General features: G+C 53.1%; 1 protein-coding gene across 4 annotated transcripts in view; it reads left to right on the forward strand.

Annotated features, from left to right (window-relative positions):
* The window catches only part of GSG1L (GSG1 like), a gene marked incomplete at its 5' end in the record, with an annotated part of 157720 nt that overhangs the window by 111204 nt on the left and 24374 nt on the right, over positions 1-22142 (forward strand). For all 4 annotated transcript variants that reach the window (XM_084249196.1, XM_084249199.1, XM_084249198.1 and 1 more), the window contains one exon: positions 17160-17271. In XM_084249196.1, the coding sequence (XP_084105322.1) occupies positions 17160-17271 (112 nt within the window). The remainder of the gene's footprint in view (positions 1-17159; positions 17272-22142) is intronic.

Below are 22142 nucleotides of genomic sequence, written 5' to 3' on the forward strand. Positions count from 1 at the left end.
TCAGGCCAAATCAGGTTTTGTGGCCAAGATGAGTTATGAAGAAGCTCTAGAATTTCAGAGCTTCTGGAAATTTAAAGTTGCAGGCAAGACATTATGGACTCAACAGCTTACACTTATTGGAGGACCTACTATTTTGTTCTAAACACGTCACCTGTGGGGGACCCTAGGGCAGAGGATGATATAATCCCCATTTCACATCTGAGAAACTGAGGCACAGTTCTGACTTCAAGGCCCATGTGTTTTGTGACTACAATAGGTGCTGCTACCCTGTCCCCAGGGTCACTGCAGGTCCCGGGCTCCTTTGCGCTAGGACCAGGTGTGAGAAGGGAAATGGGGCTGGTAGCTTCAGCACCTGTGGGCTCATTGCTCCAGGACAGAGGGCTCAAGTCCAGGTCTCAAGTCCACAGCTGCTGGCAACATGTACGAGATGGAGGCAGCAGTGAGTGTGGGGACTGAGGTGAAATTGGGTACACACGCCCTGGCGAGCAGCCTGTTGTTGCCAAGGAGGAAGATGCCTGATGTTCAAGAAAAGCCACAACCTGGGTTTTTATGGGAAAAACTCCTGATTTTTAATTCAAAATGTTTTTTAAATGACTTTATTGAGCTATAATTTACATATCATAAAGTTCACCCATTTAAAGGGTATGACTTAATGGTTTTTGGTACCCATCTTGAAACATTTTCATCACCCCAAACACACCAGCAGACACTCTTATTTTCTACCGATATCCCTCTCGGTCTTTTCTACCAGGCACCCTCCTCGCCCACCAGATAACCACTAATCACTTTCTATCTCCATCGATTTGCTTATTCTAGACATCGAGTACAGGTGAAATCACACAATACACAATCTTTATGGCTGCTGCTTTCTCTGAGCACGATAGTCTCAAGGTTCCTCCTTGTTGTAGCTGGTATCAGCATTCCATTCCTTTTCATTGCTGTGTAATATTCCCTAGCACAGACATACCACATTTTTCTCCATTTATCTCTGGATGGACATGGGTGTGGCTTCAACTTTTTGGGAGGAGGGCTAATGCTGCTGTGAACATGATGTACAAGTATTTGCCTGGATATGTGTTTCCAGTTCCAGGGAACTGTTGGGTCATAGGATAATCCAGTGTTGAACTTTTTAAATCAAAATGTTGTTGTGCCAGCCAACAAAATATCACAGCAGACCCTCAGCCCCTCTCCTGCCTCGGCCAAGGAATTTTCAACCGCCTTTTTAAAGAAAAAATAGATAACGTCTTTTCTACTTAGCCTCATTTGACCACTTTAAGGGTGTTTTACGAAGCTTGCTTTGGTCATTTTGAGTTGGCATTTATCAAATGTTGCATTTGTAGAATAAAATCCAAGTGCCCAGCACTGCAGACTGTGGCTTCCCTCAGCCCCTCCTCACCCTCACTCCCCAGGCTCTCTCCTTGCTTGGCCCAGCTCCATTCAAAGGCCACTACTCAGGAGCCTCCCTCTCTGCTCACTTTCTGGTCCCCTCCTGCTTTGCTGGTCTTAATGGCACTTACTGCGCAGATGAATATTGTTGAGTGAATAAAAGAACTTTCCTGCTAATGCGTTTACTTGTCTCTCATCCCCGATCTGCCGCCCCACCCGGGGCAGGTTTTCTCAGCCTTGGCACTTTTTGTGCCCTTCTCTGTTATAGGGGGCAGGGAATGTTCCAGGCTGTAGCCACCCTGACTTTGACCCTCCTCCCAGGGCCTGATGACTCGGGATGTCTCCAGACATGGGGAGGTAAAATCGTGCCTGGTTGAGGGCCTCTGCCCAGACAGCCCTGTCTTGCCTGTGGGCCCCCCTGTCTTTCTCCTCCACCTGGCACAGGCCTGCCCCCCAACAGGAGCTCCTCATGCGGGCGAGCGGGGTCCTCAAGGCAGGGTTGCTGGTGTTGGATCTGCACTACCTGTGGCCTGGTGGCCTGGGAAAGGTATTTCCCTTCTCTGATCTCCTGCTGCACCTTCTGGAAACGCAGCAGAAGCTGGGCCTGTGCAGGGAGCCAGAGTCACCCACCTGGAGGGTAGGGAGCAGAGGGCATGTTCTCAATCTTGCCTGTCAGGGCTGGGCTGTCAGGCCTTAGCAGTGACTCTAATAGGGGTGGGGCGCGGGGGTCCCTGCTGGGCGGGTGACCCTGGTTTGCCCAGGACAGGCATCATTAACAGCGCCCAAAGCGTCTGTCACCAAAGCGTCTGTCGGGTCAGCTGTCTCTGTCCTGTCCGAGGGCCCTGTGCCTGTGTATTGTTCCATGAATCTACCCTCAGCCTCTCGCAGTCCCTGTCTTCCCCTCGTCTTTCCCGAGGTAGAAGCCACCCCCCCCCCGCCCCCACCGCAGCCCCTACTGGCTTCAGGTCCTTCTGCGGATCTCTCCTCTGCTCCGGCACCCAGCGCCCAGCTTCTCTCTGCTAGTAGGAACCACGGGGCTTTTATTTTTCAAATTGTTTTGACTCAGTGTTGCTTTCATCTGGTCTTTGTCTTCCAACAGCAGCAGCCAGGCTGTGTCAGGGCTCGAGGGAGTGGGGAGCAGGAGCCACAGCCCCCACTCCCTGGGACAAAGTGTCCTCTCCTCCCGGGGCAGACCAAGCTTTGAGAATGCAGCCTTGGAGGGTGGGCTGGGAGAGGGGACAGGTGCTGTGAGGCTAGAGGGCCTGCAGCCCCTGCCCCCTCCCCGCCTCCATCCCTCCCCCCCTCCCCCTCACGTTCTCTCTCCTCCCTTCCTTCCACCTTTCCTGAGCCTTTCCTTGGTGCCAGGTGCTGGGAAGACACTGGGTGTGCTCTCTCCTCCAGGACAGTGTCTCGGGGTGGGGGTGGGGGGCAGCAGTGAGTCATGAGTGCCTGGGACTGTGCCCTGAAGAGCAAGTCCCCGGGCAGTGTCACCGCCCACAGACTGAGGCCCTCCCGGGGGCCCTAAAGGTGGGAGGAGTAAGCTGGGCGAGGGGGCAGTGGGGTACAGGGATGAGAAGGGGCCGCAGGAGCAAGGCCCCAGTGAGGGGGGTTGTCCTTGAGTGGGACCCCTGGGAGTGACCTGGGGAGGAGCCTGGAGGGCAGGAGGAAGAGCACAGGCGGGTGCAGGGCTTGCAGACCTTGCCCCAAGGACAGGAGGAAGCCAGTCTCTAGCGGGATGCGCAGGGCAGGGCGTGACCCCGGAGCGGCTACACCTGGTGGGGTGGGGATGTGGGCAGCTAGGTCAGATGGTGGCCACAGTGGATGCCAGGCTGGGAAATATGAGCCTAACCTGGGATGGGGCAGCAGTGGGGAACCACTGAGGGTTTTAAGCACAAGAGTGACAAGGTCAGACCATAACAGGGGTAGAGAAGGGGGTGGCCCAGGCCTCAGGAGCCCAGCTGAGTGGCTGTGGCGGTATCTGGTCACAGGAGATGGTGGCAGCAGAAATAGGCCTGTGGGAGGATTGGAGAGAAGCAGAATTGGCAGGACCTGGTGATCCCTGTACCGGAGGGCAAGGGTGGGAGTGTCAGGGTGCCACAGGGGAGGCTGTCATGGGGAGATAGTCATCCCCTGAGGGCAGCAGGACAGTGGGTGCCCTCTGGCTGTATGAGCATTGAGTCTGGACCCCGGGGGTGGGAATTCTTCATCAGGTCACAGTCTGTCCAGGCCTAGCAGGGAGGGAGCGGGGAAGGCAGGAGAAGGAAAGAGCTAGAACAGGAGACCTGGCAAGGCCCAGGGAAAGGATGAACAGATCTTTGCAGACGGGAGACAGAGATGGAAAGGGAGGGAGGAGGGGAGCAGGCAAAGGTGCCAATGTCAGCCCTCTCTAGACCCCTGGGGCCTTCCACTGTTGACTAAATGGAGCCTTGTCCTGCCCATCCAGGCAGGTCCCAGCAAGCAGAACCGGGGCAGTTCTGAGTCAGGAGCCCAGCGGGCAGCAATTCCAGAGACCCAGAGCTCAGCCTCCCTGCCTTGCTTGGGCTGTTCAAGCTGCCGGGGCCACATTGTCTCCCATCCCCTCAGTGAGCTTTCCACGCCCAGTTCCAAGCTCACCTCCCCTTCCAAGCTTTCCCCAGCCCAGGTGAACGGGCCTCTTCTCTCCTTCAAGGCCCTCTCAGGGGCCGCAGAGGAAAATGCCTTCAGCGGCCAGGAGGGAAATGTGGCTCAGTGAGCGAGCAGGCTCAGCGCAGAGCAGCACAGGCCGCGACCTCAAGGGCCTGGGAGGCTCCTGACCTTGGCCCTAACTGTTAGGCGCACCTCCGAACAGCTCCCGCGGAAGGCCAGCCAGGGGGATTGGTGGCGCCAGGCCTTCTGTTATTCAGAAGAGAAGCCAAAATTCTCCCATTTTAATGGAAACTCTCCAGATTTTCACATGTTGGCAAAGAAGTTCATCCTTTTTTGCAGCTCCAGCCAACACCTGCAGGGTGGATTCACCCCCGTGGGCCAGTTGTAGATGGATGATGTGTGTGATCCTTTGTCAGTATTTGTAGCAATTGATTTTCCTTCACAATCTGTGTCATCCTCCTCATTAACCTGAGGGGAATTCACAGCTGCATCTCCAGGGACAGGTCCCATGCTTTACATATAGAGGACACTAAATATTTTTGAATGAATGACTGGGAGCCTTAGAAGCAAGTCAGAACCCGCAGAGGGGTCTGAAGATTCTAGAAGGGAGCCAGGACTGATGGGGGAGGGGGGTGGCCTCTTCAAGAGGTGGGGCTGAAGGTGCAGGCCACATCCTACACTTGGCCTCCCAGGTTGTTCACTGGTGATTGAAATTCAGCCACATCCTCTGCCTGCTCGGGGCAGCAAGCACTGGGGGGACATGCAGGGAATATGCAGGCCACTGGGCCTCTCATACAAATAAGCCTGGCCCCAGGCACAGGGCCAAACAGAAATTGGGCTTTAGGGGGTTAGGAGGAGACATGAATTTTAATAAGTTTAATAAAAACTGGAAGTAAAGCTCATGGTTCTGGAACTGCTTGGTTCTAGCAGTTTCAACTGACATAGCACAGTGGGTGCAAGAGGGATGCCAGGTGCTCAGGGGCCTGGTCTTTGGGGAAATGCAGGGTGTCCCTGGACAGACCCATGGAAGGCTGCACCCTGAGGGGGAGTGGTGAGGAAGTGGCAGGGCCTGAGGGCATGGGCTCAGGGAGGAAACTGAGTCAGGGGGCAGGGCAGCAGGAGATGCTCTGGAGAAATCTGTTGTCCCACTTTCCCTGGGCCCCAGCCTGCAGTTGGCTTAGGATCCAGCCCCAGTGGAGTAGGTTGGGTAGCGAAGTGGGGTGGGAGACAGACCAAAGCCCTGTGTGTGGGAAAACTCTGGAGTCTTAGGTGGGAAGAAGGTAACTCCAGAGAAGGGGATTCAGACACTGCTGGGACAGCTCCCTGGTACAGGGCGCCAAGTTGGTCTCGAAAAATGCTTGTTGACCAGGCAGGTGTAACAGGCATCACAGGCCACCCGGGGGGTGTCTGTGTGTGGTGGAGGTGATCCCAGAACCTGTGCTAAGGGGCAAGACAGAGAGTGGCCAAGAGGGGAGCTACAGTCTTTTAAAATCCAGTGCCGAAGTGAGGTTCCAGCACTGCCCTATTCGGCAGGGTCCAGCCCACACTCAAGAGAGGGGGTCCAGGAGAGGGTGACCACCAAGAGGCAGGGGCCATTCGGGGCCGGCTGAGAAGCTGTCCACTTCAGAGGTGAAGGAGTGAGGGGGAGATCTGAAGGAAGGATGGCTTAAGTTGAGGGGACAGCCCAGGCCGGACTGCTCGCAGGAGCATCACAGAGGCTGAGTGGTTGCAGAGGAGGCCGGAGGCGGAGGGGCCGGAGGTAGGGTCTGCCGTGGGCACACAGATTTCTGTTGCCATCACATAACCCGTCAGCCTGGACGTCAGGGGTGTTTTCAAGCCTCCGCTGCAATGACTATCCTTTCTAGATTTCTCTGCCATGCATACACATACGTCTCAGGGTAAAGCCTCAGCGGTGGAGCTGCTGGACACAAGGAAGCTTACTTTCAGCATTCTCAGTTTTGACAGCTCTTGCCAAATTCCTCTCACTGGCCCGCGCTGGGGTCCTCTGTGCCTGCCACTTCCCTGGCCCTGTCGGGCTGTTTCACGCCCAGGGGCTACTGCTGCTGTCCTGGCTCTGTCTCCCCTCCTTTCCGGCCCCCTCCCCCAGATGCTGTTCTGCTCCTGCCGCAGATGGCAGGGGAGTCTAAGAGCCCCTTGGAGGACACTTCCCCTTGATGGAAATTCTCCACGCTTGGAAAACTCTTCTCACAAATGGTATCTGCTGTGGGCTTTTCCCAGGAGCTGGAAACTCCCCCATGGCTATTTTGAGACAATGAATTGGGTTTGTGCTGCTTACCCACTATTTGCCTCTGGGAAGGTAGCCGGCTGGCAGAATCTGCCAAAGAATGGAGCACAGAGAGTCCCTGGCCTGGGAGGGGAGGCTGCTGCCCCTGTGTTCCCCCCACCCCTTAAGCCCAGCTGCACCCTGCCCATTGACACCTCAAGTCTTGGTAGGTCTGGGGCTCTGAAACCCACGTGAGAGTCAACCAGTGACAAGACAGGCAGGAGCTGAGTCACCACCCAGTGCCACCCCGGTGTCCCTCACGTGACCTGGGGTTCTGTCCCTGGCGGCCTGAGGCTGTCTCCCTCTACAGCTTAGTCCTTCCCCACAGATTTCCATTTTTATTATCATGTCATGCAATCACCACTTGCACAGGGGGCAGTGATGATGTAATTTCTGGGGCATCTGGCTCTTCAAGGGGCAGCAGAGAGGTATTCAAGGTGCCCACTCTGGAGCTAGCCTTCCTGGCTCCCCACATAGGTACTTAAGTCTCCAGGAGGCTCAGTGTCCATATCTGCTCAAAGGCTGGTCATACTTCCTCCCAGAGAGCGCGCGTGCAGAATCCACAACATGGACATGGCCTGTAGAGTTCCTCCCTGGTGTGCAGCCAGGTATTTCATGATGGCGGCCTCTTATTAGTCAGCAGGTAGCCCAGGCACCACTCTTCGAAGTCTTCTTCCCTTCCCAAGTCTGGCTGATGGGGGAGGGAGTGTTCCAAACGCAGACTGCACTCTGAGGGCCAGCCCAGAGCCTCCCCTGACATGCCTCTGTTTCTTGGCCTCCTACAAACCTGATGGAGACTGGATCCCTTGCAATCTGAGGGTCTCCCAACCCTCATCACTGCTCTGAGGCCCTGAGAGCTCCTGGTGGGAGCTTCTGGTGTGAGTCACAAGCCAGCCTCAGAACAGAGCAGGAAAACCCGCTCCCACCTAAGGCGCGAAGCTGAGGGTCTTAGGCAGGAGCCAAGGCAGTGATGTGGCTGAGCCAGGCTGGGCTTCCAGGGGCCCTGCCATGCCATCCTCTGCAAATGCCCCCTTTGGCCCAGTCATCCCAAGCACCAGTTCCAAAGATGTTCTTAGCACTGGCGGTGGGGTGCAGGGTGGGGGGCATGGTTGGGGGCAGCACCTTGACACCCAGTTCTATACATGGCAGCACGGCCTCACCCAGCTCCCAAGATCACACTCCAGTATTTGAAGCTTCCTGTCTTTCACATCACGTGGGCCCAAGGTGAAGCCACGTCCTCCTCTGATGCCCAGGCCCTGGTGCCTCGTGCTGGGGGGAGGGCAGGCCTTAGGCCTCGGGGGGAGAAGAGTGTGCCCTCCGAGACTGTGCTGGTCCCCAGCACCCCCAGGCAGCCTTCCACGCCGGCGCGCGCCCTGCACAACTACCGCCACGTCCTCAGACCACTTTTCACTTTACAGCTTTCTCTAAATCACTCGCTTTTTTTTGAAAATTCAAATGTATTCAGAAAGGAAACCAGATCGCTACCGGAAATGAAAAGCCAGGACACTTGCAATAAATAGAAGGGAACTTGTAAAATGTAAAAATAAAAATGCTCCCAACGTAAAAGTGTTCGTGTAGCCTTGAAAACATGGTCTCAACTGGGGCAACTTTGGGTTCTGCCTCCTCTGCCCGCTCCCCCCCTGCAAGTGGAGACATTTTTGATTGTCATGACTGGGGAGGGGGCTTCTAATGGGGAGAGACCAGGGATGTTGCTAAGAACCCTGCAAAGCACAGGACAGCACCCCCAAGAAGGGTCATCTGGCCCCAGATGTCAGTGGTGCTGAGGCTGAGCAACCCCGGTCCAAAGCCCCAGGGAGGCACCCCCATAGCTGGGCGATCTGACCTGGCTGCTGCTCATCCTTCAGGCTCAGCCAAAATGGCCCATCATGGAGCAGAGGCTGCCGGGGTCAGCTCAATGGTCACCTCACCATCTGACCCGGGGTGCTGCTATGCCTGTCTCCCCTCAAGAGTGTAAAGGCCTGTCTGTCTTGCTCGTCTCTCTCTCCGGCCCTTGGCCCAGCGCAGGACTCAGATGCTCTACTGAGCACATGCTCGGTAGTTACCAGGGGAATGAATGATGAAGGTGGGGCACAAAGGGGCATGGATGCTGCTCCCAGACGCCCCACCTTCTGTCAGGCACATGGCCACCCCTCTGCCCACGCTTTCCCTCACCTCTGGACACACTGGTAGGACTGTGGGGTGTATCAGAGACAGCGGGTGTAAAAGACGTGGTGGAGGGAAGCTTAGGGGCCTGCTTGGGGAGAAGGCCAGGACTCATTCCCCCCTTCATTTATTCTACCATCATTTCGAGGCCCTGGGCTCCGCTTGTTGTGGGGTGATTTTTAATTGCACCCCTTTTCACTGTTAGTGTCCTGGCTGGGCAGTAAGTGGTCTGGCCTCCTCACTCGCAGGCGTGGGGTCATGTGGAGAGGGGGGGCATGTGGAGAGGTGAGTGTGAGCTCTGTCCATCTGTCCATCCATCCATCTATCCTCACCGGCTGCCTCCTCTCCCTGCAACCTGCCCCTGCTCATGCCACTCCCCACATTGTTCTCCTTGGCCTTGGGATTGCCCTATAACAGCAGGGCTTAGAGGCTGGGGTTTGGGGAGGTAGGGCTCTCTGGGCACTGCCGAGAAGGCGCCACACAGTGGGCAGGACCCCCAGGAACAACATGCCCAAGCTCGGGCTGCTCCCCATGGAGGCTGCCAGGTCCAGGCAGGCTCTGGACTGAATGTCAAGACCACCTTCCTGTGGCATGTGGCTGTCCAGGGTGGACATGTGGGAGAGAAGCGGGATGTGACATGGGGATGTCCACAGAGGTCAAGGGGGCATCCACCTCCATCCTGGATCTCTGGTCAGGGGACCTTCTCTTCCTCCCACCATCACTCTGTAGAGGAGGAGGGTTCACCCTCCATCTCAAGTGACCAAGGCCTTTACAAGGGGATTGGCCACCTGAGGAGTTGTATGGGAGTCAGGGCTGGGGTCCGGGTGGACATGAGCTGCCCCCAGGATGTCCTGGCTGTGTCTGTGAGCACGTGGCCTGGGAAGACGCAGGTCAGTGCCGACTTCATCCCCTTGTGCTCCTGGGGGCTCTGGGCGGGCGTGGGCCTGCTCTGTCTGCAGAGTTGAATTATTCTCTCCTGAGAGCTCCTCTTCCTCCTCCTCCCACTCCCCCTCCTCCCCCCAGGCAGGCAGCTTTATCTGGTCTCCAAGTGGAGTAGGACAGAAAGTGGCTCTGCTTGATCATACATTCTTCCAAACCTTTTCAGTGAACACCTGCTTCTAGGCTTTTGAAATTCCCAAAGCCTGGGGTGTGATTCTTGCTTCTCAGTCTTCTGCACAGCTGTGCCCAGGCCGTGGAGGTCTTCTGTCTAATTACTCAGATGAAGAAGGTCGCAGGGTCACAGGGAATGCTGGGGATGTGTCCATTAATATCAAAATCATCCCACCACCAAATTGCCCTGTGTTCCCCCAAGACTCACCAGAATGGGGTCAAAGCCTTCAGATCATTCTAGACACGCCCCCCCCCGGGGTATCTGAGCCCATTCATAGCCTCATGGCTAAATGGAGGGGGCTGGCATGCACATGGTAGGGGTTCAGTGAACCTATGATTTGAAACTGAAAGGTCACCCCTTAAATGCCACCTCTGCTTTAGGCCACTTCACTTTAAAAGGCAAATAGAAAAATGGGCAGAGCCCAAACAAGCGTGATGCTAATGACTCAAGTGTCTGAAATGAGACCTTTGGGGAGAGGACGGAATAATTGGAATGATCTAGCACCGAGAAGACAAGGTTGAGGGGCGACTCGATAATTGCTGAGTTCCCTCCAAAGATGCCAACTGACTCGCCCCCCCTTCTCCTCAGAGGGCAGAGCAAGAAATTGGCTTAAATTGGAGCTGGAAAGATTTAGGTTATGTGTAAGGAGGAACTTTTAAAACCCTGAAATATGCTACCAAGAGAGGCTGCGGGTTCTCAGGAGAGTGTCTAAAAATAGCCTGTGCTTTAAAAATAGATCTGGGCAAACTTTAAACATAGCATCAGCTCAGCTTCCCAGGGAGGGTTTTGTGTGCCTGGTACCTGGCCTAGTGGGGTCTCCCTGGGCTGATGGGCACGGGGGAGGGTCAGCCCTTGGTCTCTGTTGGGCAGGCAGCTGGATGTTTTAGATTTGTATAGATGGGTTCTTTTTTCTATTTGCCCCCCACTGACTGATATCATGAAATAGCAGAGTTTAGGATCGCAAAGTTTGCTTTCTGTGGGAAGATATGCCAGGGCTGACGTTAATTGGGTCAGTCCCTCCAGCTTCTCCCAGTTCCTCCCTCAGCTTCTCCCAGTTCCTCCCCAGTTCTGAATCACAGCTCTCTAGTGCCCCCAGGTTTGCTGGCAATTCATCCGTCCCAGTGGTGTCAGGATCTCTGCTTCCCCCTTGCCCCCATCAGCCTGTCCATCCACCTCCTTGTCCCAGTCTCCTGACTTGGCCGTGTCCTCTTCCCCTTGGAGGTCCTGGAGATCAGAGTGGTCTTTTTTAAAAAGGCTACTGTCCCTGGCTTGCTCACAGTATGCAATTATCCTGCCCATTGCCTTCAGGATAAAGTGCAAACTCCCTAAAATGCCTTCAGAACTTTTTCTGCAATGTCTTGTTTATCCCTCCAGCAGTGGCTCTTACCACCCACTTGCCCTACCTAAATGCCCATTACAGCCCCACCAAACCTCTGCTTGTGGGCTCTGCCCAGTCCAGGCTCCTGTTCCCCAGACCCTCCAACTATCATCTTGAACATCACCCCTCTAGAAACCTTTCCTGACCCCCCGCACCCATGCCTGGTCTAGAAGCCCAGCTAGGGCTCCCTCGGCCCTTGGACTTGCCCCTGTGGCCGTCGCGGCACTCAGCAGTCCCCCACGTGATCAGCTCACCCTCTGCCCCCCAAGGACAGGTCAAGGACAGATCACTTGTTCCCAGCCATCATCCACCAGCTGAAAGAAAGCCTGACACACGGCAGGTTCTCAATATATGCTCGGTGACTATGAGCTGAACGTCAGGTTGCCCCAGCAGGCTTTTCCTTTTGCTACCACCCTGCCTCGCCCCATCTGGCTTCAGCTTCCTCCAGATCCCCACCAGCTCCTCTCTGTCTCATGGATGCTGGCAAGGTCAGATCTTGAGCACATTCACAAGAGTATTTGTTTAGACACAGTTGCTCCCTGAGTGTTCTGAGTAATAACGGAGACAACATCTTTAATAATAAACTCTATTATAAATTAATTAATCAGCTCCCTCCATGATATCTCAATTAAATGATGTGTGCCTTTAGCAGAATATGCTAAACCCTGCAAAGAGAGGTGGGTGGGATGCAAGAGGGATCCTGGCATTCTACTGGGCATCATTGCTCCGTATGCTCACCCAGGGGAAATCTCCAAACTGGACCACATTTCCTTAGAAGGGGCCACCTGGGCCAGGACCCAGTCATCTGGCCCCTTGTCCATCGTAGGCTGGCCCTCCTGTGTGTCCTTCAGTGTCAGGAGGCACAGCTGTGCGTGTCCAGGTTGACTTGTCTCTCACCACCTGAACCCTACTGCTGTGCTGCTGGGTCTCATGTCCTGTTCCCGAGCACACACCTCACATGCACCAGCACGCCTAGCAGGCTGCATTCACTTGCAAGGCTGATCTGCACTTTCCCACTCTCCCCAAAGACTATTTCATACTCCCTCTCCCTTCTCTAACCCCCTCTCTCCCCCCCCCACCCCCATATGGGAGAGGAAGATGCTAATCCTCAGTACTGGAATCTGCACTCACACACTCTAATCCAGTTCCTAAAGCCAGCCCCTTTGTCTTCTAGAACCTTCCCTGCCGTTCTTGCCTTCTCTCTACCTTGCTTCTATAGTTGCCCTCTGGCCTCTTGGTACTATCAGTCTCTCCCTCTCCACCTGATAATCCGGGTAAGCACAGGACCCCCCACCCCAGCCCCAGACCCCAAGCCCTCTCCACTCTCATCCCATCTCTGTTTCTTCAAGCCTTCCATGCCTTCTCTGTAATTATTCCACCGTGTGCTCCCTTCCTTGTCTCTGCCTGCTCCAGTTGTGCATCATCCCCCATGGCCGCCATGTTGGCAAACATGTTGGCAAACATGTGGTCATGTTTCTGTCTTCAATTCTGACTAATGGGTGATCCTGTTCTTGACATGTCCATGGGACTCCACAGTCTGGTTTCCTCCTGTTGCCCTGGTCTCTTATCTTCAGCCACCTCTGCTGGTCCCTCCTGCGCTGCCCTCCTCTGTCCTGAGCCCTCCTTATCTACCCTGGCAATCTCCCCACAGTGGGAATCCCTTTTGTGTGGTCAGGAGTTGGGAGATTGGGGGAACCACCTAACGAGACTGATAGCTGTGGGGTGGGCTGTCACCAGGAAGAAGCAGGAGAGCCTCATTCATTTAGTCACCGGTCATTCAGAGGGGCAGTAACTCAGCAGAAAGTCACTTTTTAATTCAGATGAGTTGGAAACAATTTCTTCTGCCAAGGATTCATATGACAGATGCTACTGGCGGACCTTGCTTTACAGAACAAAATGTGCTTCCTGAAACATGGGCGAGGGTCAGCTTTTTGAAGCAGAATCTTTAAATGCAGTCAGAGAATCTCACCAACCCATCTTTGAGTGAATTGTAATTTTCATTTATTGAATGTTCTTAATGCATGGCCTTTTGCTTTGGGGAATAAATGGGATTCAATTGAGAAATCAATGCTTTTCTAAACTAACAATTCAGAAAATTAATTATTCTGCCAACAGATGGGTCCAGCTTCTAGAGTTTTGTATTAAAAGACTGCCGTGTACCTACTGTCCTAGCATAAGGAGTGGTAGTTCTCAAGAATGTCTTCTTCTTTAGTGGATGTGCACTGGCATTGCCTATAACCATGCTATCCCCATTTTATAGGTGAGAAAACCAAGGCACTGACAGGACTCATAACTTTGGGGGGACCTGGAAGCAGAACGAGGAGGAAAATGTAGCAGCTGAGGGTTTGGAGAGCATGTTCCACCCTCAGGCAGGGGCTGGAGGGCAGGGGAAATGAGCGAGGCCCCACTGAGTAGGCAAGGATCTGGGGTGGGACAACAATATCAGAGGGAATGAGCACTGGGTAGTGCGAGGGGGGACTTGTCCTGGAGGTAACAAACATGACTGTGAGTGACCAGTGTTAAAACAGTATGGCATTGGCACTGGGACAGAGAGGGCAGAGGAACAGAACAACAATCTAGGAAAGAGGCTCACTCATACGTGGGGCTGTGAACATCACAGAAAAGAGAGTCATTTATAATTAGTGGGGAAAAAGTGGTCCATTCTCTAAGGGTTCGAAGTAATTAGCAACTCATTTAAAAAAATTCAGTCAGAGGCTTACCTCGCATCATTCACCAGGATATAGTCTGTGTGAATTAACACAAACACCTGCAAATGTGTTAGAGAAATATAGGAGAGTGTGTTTATGGTGCTAGTTTTTTTAAAGTAGACACAAGAAACAAAAATCAAGAGGAAAAGACTGATTAAATTGATGATATCAAATATGAAAATGTATTATAAAAGCAACTTTGTTCATAAGTGCTAATATTGGAAGTAACTAAAATGTCCTTCAGCAGGTGAATGGATAAATAATCCATGGCCCATCCAGACTATGGGATCTTATTCAGCAAAAGAAGAATAAAAAAAAAAGAAATGAGCTGTCAAGCAGTGAAAAGACAGGAAGGAAACTTACATGCTTATTACTAAGTTAGAGAAGCCAATCTAAAGAGGCAATAGACTGGATAATTCCAACTGCATACCATTCTGGGAAAGGCAAGATTTGCTGAGGTTTGGGTGGGGGGAGGGGGTGGATGAGATGACTAGGTGGAACACATGGAGCTTCAGGGCCATGAAACTATCCCACACAGTAAGGGAACATACGTGCTACTCTATGATTCATCAAAAACCATAGAGTGTACAACACATAAGTGAACATTGATGTAAATTCTGGATGTGGTTAATAATAGTTAGAAATATTGGTTCGTAAGTTGTAATAAATGCACCACACTAATGTATTAATTAATTAATTAGAGAAACGAGTGGGGAGAGCACATGAAGCTCTGAGAGGGGCCATAGGGGGGTGTAGGGAGCTTGCTGAAATGCTGTACTTTATGCTCAGTTTTTCTGTAAACTTAAACTGCTCTAGAGAAAAGTTCTATTAATTAAAAAAAAAGTGTTCTCCACATGAACAAAGACAAGTAGCAAAATAGCAGACTATTTGCATCCTGGGCAACAAATAGGACTAGTATCCAGGATACATAAAGAGTGCTCACTAATGGATACAGAAGAAGATTGGGAAAAAAAAAAAAAACTAACAAAAGACACTCATGGAAATGAAGTAGAAATGGTCAGTAAATATGGGAAAATGCCCAAGCCCTCTAGTAGCCAGGGGAATAGGAAACTTAAAACGTTGTTGAAGTATCGTTTTCAGCGTGCAGCAGGCAGGATTTGTCATGTTTTATTGTATTGGCAAGGATTTGGATGGTATGGCCACTCAGGAGAGCAATTCACCGGCCTTGATTAAAATTTAAAATGCATACGCTTTATGACCCAGCAATTCTTGCTGTTCATTGGAGAAATAACTTGCTGGCCTGCACAAAGAGACTTGTCGCAGGGTGTTCATTGCAGCAAAAAACTGGAAATAAAGACCATCAAGTGATTAGATAAATAATTATCCAGGAGTAGTTTGCCTCAGTTGCAAAGAACAAGGGATATCTGTTATGGACCTCCTGGCAAGTTCACCAAGAATTGTGTCAATTAAAGAAAAAGAAGGTTCCCATATGGCCCACCCCTCGTCTCCTCCCCACAGACCAAGACAGGGCAGAGAGGGCCAGGCGGGCTGCTGGTGGTGGGTGTGGGACAGCCTGGGAAAGTTCTGGTCCTCCCCACCAGAACACCACCCAGGATGGGGTCTAGGCTTGCTCCAGCCTGTGGGACAGCTTGGGGGCTGAGGGCGTCTCAGCACCTGTTAAGGCCGCCCTCTTCTTAGATTTCCTGACCCAAGTGCTCCTCCCCAGCCCTGAAAAGCAGCCCTCATCCAAGGTCAGCAAGTGGTGAGACGTGTCCATGAGAGGCTGACCCTAGTCCAGAGACACCAGCAGTCACCTCTGAGTCCTCCACCTGGCTTGAGACTGGGCTGAGTGACTGGAAGGAGCCCAGCTCACAATGCCCAACTGTTCATTTCTCCCATGCTCTGCTTTTTAGTGATGTTACATTGGTAGCTTGAAACAGCTCACAGTGGGAGTCTTTTCACCATGGAAATTGGCAGAGACTTCAAATCGGGACTCTTCCTTTTGGAAAACCAGTTATTAAACATTTACCTTCACACTGTCCCCTGCTCTCTCTCTCCCCCACACTGGGTTCTGGGACTCAGAGCCTCACCCGCTTTAGACACCTGGCCTTTTTTATCTCCACTCCTCTCCATCTTTTTTCTTTCTCCCCTTCAAGAATAGGGGAACAAGTGAACAGGGCAGCAGGGGAGGACAGAGCATTGGAGGCAGCATTGAGAAGAGTCCTGGCTTTCAGGGCATTTGGATTTGAGCACCAGCTACAACTAGACCACCTACCCTTTGTCACCTTGGACAGACTATACCAATCCCACCTCCTGTTTTCTCACCACGAAATGGGAATAATCACATTCAGGATGGCCAGATAGAGCCTCACAGGCGTGGCTCTATTTCAGCTCCAGGAAGGGGCATGCACATAGATAGAATGGTGGTGGGTCCCCTGGGAGTTGTGCAGGGCAATGGTGCATGGCCCTGATCACTGTACTTACTTCAGAGGATTGCTGTAAAGATTTAGAGATAATAATGCAGGTAAAAGAGTGCTCTATTGTAAAGGTCCATGCCAGTTAGCCACACTCACCCAGGAGGGCTCCAGATGCCACCATCTACCCAAGTGCCCTTGGGTTTACAGTAATCGTGGTAACTGTAATGATGGCAAGCCTACCAGGCACCAGACATGGGACTGCTTCACCTCATTTCATTCACTCTTCACTTCCCCAGCATAATCCTCATCTTAGATTGAAAGATTGGCGGCTCAGAGTTGTGATGCCTTGGCCAGGGCAATGTGGTGAAATATGGCACAATAGGATACCCACTCTGGTCCTGAGGAATTGAACTTCTCCCAGCCAGTGGGTGCAAAGATTTTTAACCATGAACCACAGAAAAACCTTCCATATTACAATTATTACACATGCACAGAACTAAAAATTTTCAAAAAACCATCCTTATTCCTGCTACATTTGATGGTATCAGGTATTTCTATTCCAGTCTCCTTAATTTTTTTTTTAAATGCTGGTTGCAATTCACGAAGTTGATTTCATGACCCACTAGTCTAGTGAGTTAAGACATGCAGTTTGAAAAACTCTCTCTAGGCTTCTTCTCCCAAATGACCTTCTCACAAGCTGTAGCTAACTCTGGTCCAATGACCACTTTTGTAAATAAAGTTTTATTGGAACACAGCTGTGCTTATCCATTGACCTGTTACCTCTGGCTCCTTGTGCACTTTGAGGGTAGAGGTAAAGTTGCACAGGACCACGTGACCCACAGACCCTAAACTGTTTCCTTTTCTGGTCCTTACCAGTGAAAGTTTGCCTATCCACACACAGCTCTGACACTGCCTCCCTCACTTAAATTTCTCCAGGGCTGCCCTTTGGCAGTAGCTCAACTCGGGCTCCTTTGCCAATGTAGAAATCCCCACCCTTGTCCTCTGGTGTTCTGGTCCCCCTCACCTCCCTTCCTCAGGGTCCATGTTCTTTCCCAGTGTGAACATGCAGGACAGAGGCAGAGAGGCCTGCCTGGCTCCCTGACGCCATGATCTGCTCTCCCCACAGGCCTGCTGGGAATGGTGGCCCACATGATGTACACGCAGGTGTTCCAGGTCACCGTGAGCCTCGGCCCTGAAGACTGGAGGCCCCATTCCTGGGACTACGGGTGGTCTTTCTGGTAAGTGACTTTTGACTTTCCCACATCAGAGCCCAAGGCCTGCTGGCACTTCCACAGCTCAATCCATTTGGGATATCGAGAAGGTGGGGGTACCCAGAGTCCAAAGGTACTTCAAGACCATGGAATCGGGGTCTATAGATTATGATCCCTCAGCCAAATCCAGCCCACCACCTGTTTTTTGTGCAGCACTCACATGAAGGATGGTTTTTACATTTTTTAATGCTTGAAAGTAAATCAAAAGAAGAATATTTTGTTAAATGTGCAAATTACACAAAATTCAAATTTCAGTGTCCGTAAGTCAAGTTTTCCTGGGATATGGCCACACTCATTGTTTACCTATTGTCCACAGCTGCTTTCACATAGCAACAGCAGAGCTGAGCAGTGGCCACAGAGACTGAAAGGCCCACCAAGTGCAGCAAATACTACCTGGCCCCTCACAGAGGAAGTTCACTGGCCCCTGCCTCAGAGGCTGCCCTGGAAGGTAGAGATGAAAGTCAGGCAACCATGGGGGGTCCTGGTAGGGTCCCATGGGTTGGGAGGACCTCAGTGAGTGACCCTGGACGCAGGGAACAGAGTCAGTACCTCACAGCCTGGTGCACAAAAGAGGAAGGAAACAGTCAGGATTCTTTTGTTCTCCAGAGAGAGAATCCCAAGCTTGAACAAGTGAGATGTGTGTATTAGTTCAGGTAGTTGGCAAGTCCAAGTGAATCAGCTCAGGAGTTTTAGATTATAACAGAAAATCCGACCTACATCAGCCCAAGCAATGCAGAAATCCATCAGTTCCAGTAAATAGAAAGCACCATTGTGCTATGGACTTCAGGATATGTTCGATCCAGTTGCTGATAGTATCAGGGCTGAGTTCTCTTTGTCTGTGAGAATCTGAGCACCATCCCCTTAACATATTAGCCCTGTCTCTGAGTGGGCTTCCCTCCTAGTGGTGAGAAAGCTCCTGTTGAGGCTGGTGCTTCTTTCTTCACAGAGAGGTAGACAAAAGGCTTGTCTTCATTGGTAGCAAAGATGGCCACCATGCCCAGCTCTAGGCTTATGTCTGACAGGTGTACCACCAACACCAGCAGAGACAAGGCTTCTTGCTAATGTTCCAGCCCAAATCCTGGTTATGACTTTCTGGCCTTGCTTAAGTCATGTGATCACCCATCAACCAATGATTTAGACCCAAAGAAGACTGGACTGCTCTAATTGGTCTAGTCTGAGTCACATGGTCCAGAGAGTGGGGTTGGCCTCAGCTAAGTTCTCAGAGAGAGAGGGAGGAGAGGTCCCCCAAGGGAGATCTGGGGGCAAGAGCAGAGTGGGCTGCTATCAGAAGGAATGTGTGTGGCGATACAGTGGCCACAACTGTCCATCATACAGGGTGTCCATATTTAGGGTGTCCATCATGCAGGGTGTCCATACATAGGGTGTCCACCATACAGGGTGTCCATACATAGGGTGTCCACCATACAGGGTGTCCATACATAGGGTGTCCACCATACAGGGTGTCCATACATAGGGTGTCCACCATACAGGGTGTCCATACATAGGGTGTCCACCATACAGGGTGTCCATACATAGGGTGTCCACCATACAGGGTGTCCATACATAGGGTGTCCACCATACAGGGTGTCCATACATAGGGTGTCCATCATACAGGGTGTCCATACATAGGGTGTCCATCATACAGGGTGTCCATTTCCAGTGGCTGGGACCACTTATCACTTAACACATACTCGCTGAGCACCCGCTTGGGGACAGCCACCCTCCTAGGTGCTCGGGGTGCAGCGTGGCTGAAACAGTGTTGTAACTGTAGACAAGCAACACTCTGAACTGAGCTATGAGGTTGGGGTGGGGATCACAGCCCTCCAAGGGAGCACAGGGGAGGGTCACAAACCCCATGTCCAGCAGGAAGCATCCTCAGGGGCAACTTGGTCAGGCGCTGGTGGAGGAGGGAATGAGACAGTGTGCAAGGTTAGGCAGGGTAACAGCAGGTGCAAAGCCTTGGCAGTGAGAGAAAGCGTGGCCAGAACGGAGCAGAAATGGCTGTGGTGAAGAAAGACTCCATTTCAGACCAGTGGGAGCTCCTCCTGTGTTTCTGCCCCTTCCCACTGTCTTGCCTCCACCTCTCCTCCCCCACCCATGCCTCAAAGGAACCTTGACCTGTCAATACCATCCCTGACCCCAAGCAGAACAGTTGCAGGGAAACCACCTAAGGCTCTGACCTCCTTTAATCTACCCCGTCCCCCCTCAAACCCTTCCTGAGATCTTGACCTTGGAAGGTAATCACGTGGACTGAGAAGAACAGAAAGAGCTGATCACATGTGTAATTAATCTTCCAGGCATTGGTGTGTTATTGTTGATGGAGCACAACAGTGCTGGGAGGTGGGCACTTCCTAGAGGGGAAACTGAGGCACAAAGGGACTGACATAACCTGCCCAAGTTTATCTAGCCTGTGAGTGGCCCAGCTGGGATTTGAACATGGGAAGTCTGGCTCTGGAACCCATGCACTCAGCCTCTGTGCCCCGTCTCTCTGAGACCACGGGGTAGTAGTGAGACAGTTTGGAAGTGCTCAGCGAGCACCCAGTATTATGCATGTCACCATTGCCGATAAGGAATTTAACATGTACAGTAACCCCACACTGCATGGCAGGAAACTGAGGCTCAAGAAAGGCTTGGTCTTAAGTGACAATGGGATTTGTCACCCCCTCCTGCCACAGGTCTCTCTTTCCAGAAGCCCCTGGTGCCCCATCCACTCACTCAATGCCTAGTTCGGGCCCTGGAAGCTGGGTCTCCTGACTCCAGGAGGTGTGGTTGGACCCCCAAGGGACTCCCAATCCCCATTTGGCTATTTTAAGGCTGGGGCCCAATGTGCGGCCCCTATTAGGGCCGATCCATTTCTCCTTGTCACTGAGGCCCACAAGATGGATCAGGCCCATTTTTCATCCCTCGCATTTGGGGCCTCGCCAGGGCTGTGCAGTGTCCTCTCTCTTGTTTAATATGTGTGAGGCCATTTGTCAAAATTCTGGCCCTGGCGATTCCCTGCCCCCACCCCGGGCTCCACAGAGGAGAACGGCTCCCAGGCAAGATCGCGCCAGCCTCTGCCTCCCAGCAGCAGGGAACAGAATGCAGGGCCTCTGAGGTGGGGGTTCTGAGGGCTCAGCTGATGTTGGCACCAGCTCCCGGGAGGAACACCCATGCAGGAAGGGGAAGGGTCACAGCTCACCCTGAAAAGCATGCTGGGCCGCATGGGGAGTGTTGGGGAGGGGGTGGCTCCTGGACCAGCAGCTGTGAGCACACCCTGACTCTGACCCTCGCCCTCTGGGGGGACCTTGACCTAAGCCGGTCGCCCTTCCTGTGTCTCAGTGTCCCCAGCTGTACAGTGGGGCTAGCCCAAGTTTCTACCTCACAGAACTATTTATCCTACAACTAGTGGCTTCAAATAACAATTTATGGTGATCTCTGATGGCCCGGGGGTGACTGAGCTCAGCTAGGCAGCCCATGACGCTTTCACTGGCGGTGGGCTGGGGCGGGGTCAGCAGGGCCTGGGGGGCCCTCACGAGGCTGACCAGGGCGCTGCCTGGTGGCGGGAGCTCAGCAAGGCCTGGCAGCAGGAGCGGCTGCTGGCTGCAGGGCCTGAGTCCCTGGGCTGTCCAGGAGCAAATGCCTGAGGGGCCCAAGTGGAAGCTCCCATCCGTTTTTTATTAACTTGCCCTGGAAGCCGCACAGTGTCACGCGTGCTGCCTTCTGTTGCTGCAGAGCAAGAGAGGGGGCCAGAGTCCAGGAGAAGGGGCTGCCCAGGTGTGGACCCAGGAGGGGTGACTCATGGGGACAGCTGCCTCAGGGCCAGTGAAGTCACACCTGTGAGCACTTAGCACGGGAAGCGTGCTCCCCAGGTATTCCCAGCCACTGGAGCCTCAGCGAGCTCCGTGAGGTGTCGTGGGCTTGCACAGGTGCTGGCAGGTGCTGGAGGGTGCTGGCGGGTGCTGTGGGCCTGGCCCTGCAAGTACTCGGCACAGTGCTGACGAGGGGCAGGGACTCTGAATGTGGGGACCGCTGGGTGCCTTTGCTCAGGTCGCACGGCACAGGAGTAACAACAGCTGGGTCAGACCCCAGGAGGGAAGTGCTTCTCATTTGCTTCTGGGGTATCATCTGTGTGGAGTGCAGTAGCCCCACTGCTGCCCCCCTGCTCCCCCTTCTGTTCTCCATGATCTTGTGGAGACAGCATACTCTGCCCTCGCTGCTGGGCTTAGCTGGCATTTCAGCAGATAACTCCCTGGCACAAGGGCGGGGTGGGGCGGGGAAGGGAGGGCTCTGCTGCTGTGACCCTACAAGAGACTTGGCTCCAAAGAGCTACTGGAGAGGGTGTGCTGGCCGGCACCACACTGAAGGCTGTGTGGTCAGCAGGAAGCTCTCACTCACGCTCTCTCTTCTCTCCCGAGACAGGTGGCTCTGGCCTCCTTTTCTTTAAGACCAGAGCAGGGAAGGAGGGTTGGGGCTGTCCTAGGGTGCCCCGCTGGATCCTCAGAACCTGCTACCATCAGCCCCTGGTTCCATCAGCTCTCTGGCACTGAGGGTAGCCTGGAGGGAGCTGTGGCCTGTCCTGCCCTGCCCAGTGACTGCACCCCTCTGCCTGCAGGTGATGAGGCTGCCCTTCCTACCCCCATCATCAGTTTCAGCCCCCCCACTGAGCAGGGCCTATGGGAGGTTCAGGGGCCATTCTGGCATCTTGTAACTGCTCCCCAGTGTCCCCAGCCTTGCCCTGCAACTCCCACAGGACAGAGTGCTTGACAGCCACTTCCCACGCCCGCCAACCTCCCCTCTCTTTCTCTTCCCTCCCGCAGTGTCCACTCTGTTCTTGGCTCCAACAACCGGGCCACCCA

This window comes from Talpa europaea (assembly GCF_964194135.1).
Source record: "Talpa europaea genome assembly, chromosome: 12".
In the NCBI taxonomy this organism is placed as follows: Eukaryota; Metazoa; Chordata; class Mammalia; order Eulipotyphla; family Talpidae; genus Talpa; species Talpa europaea.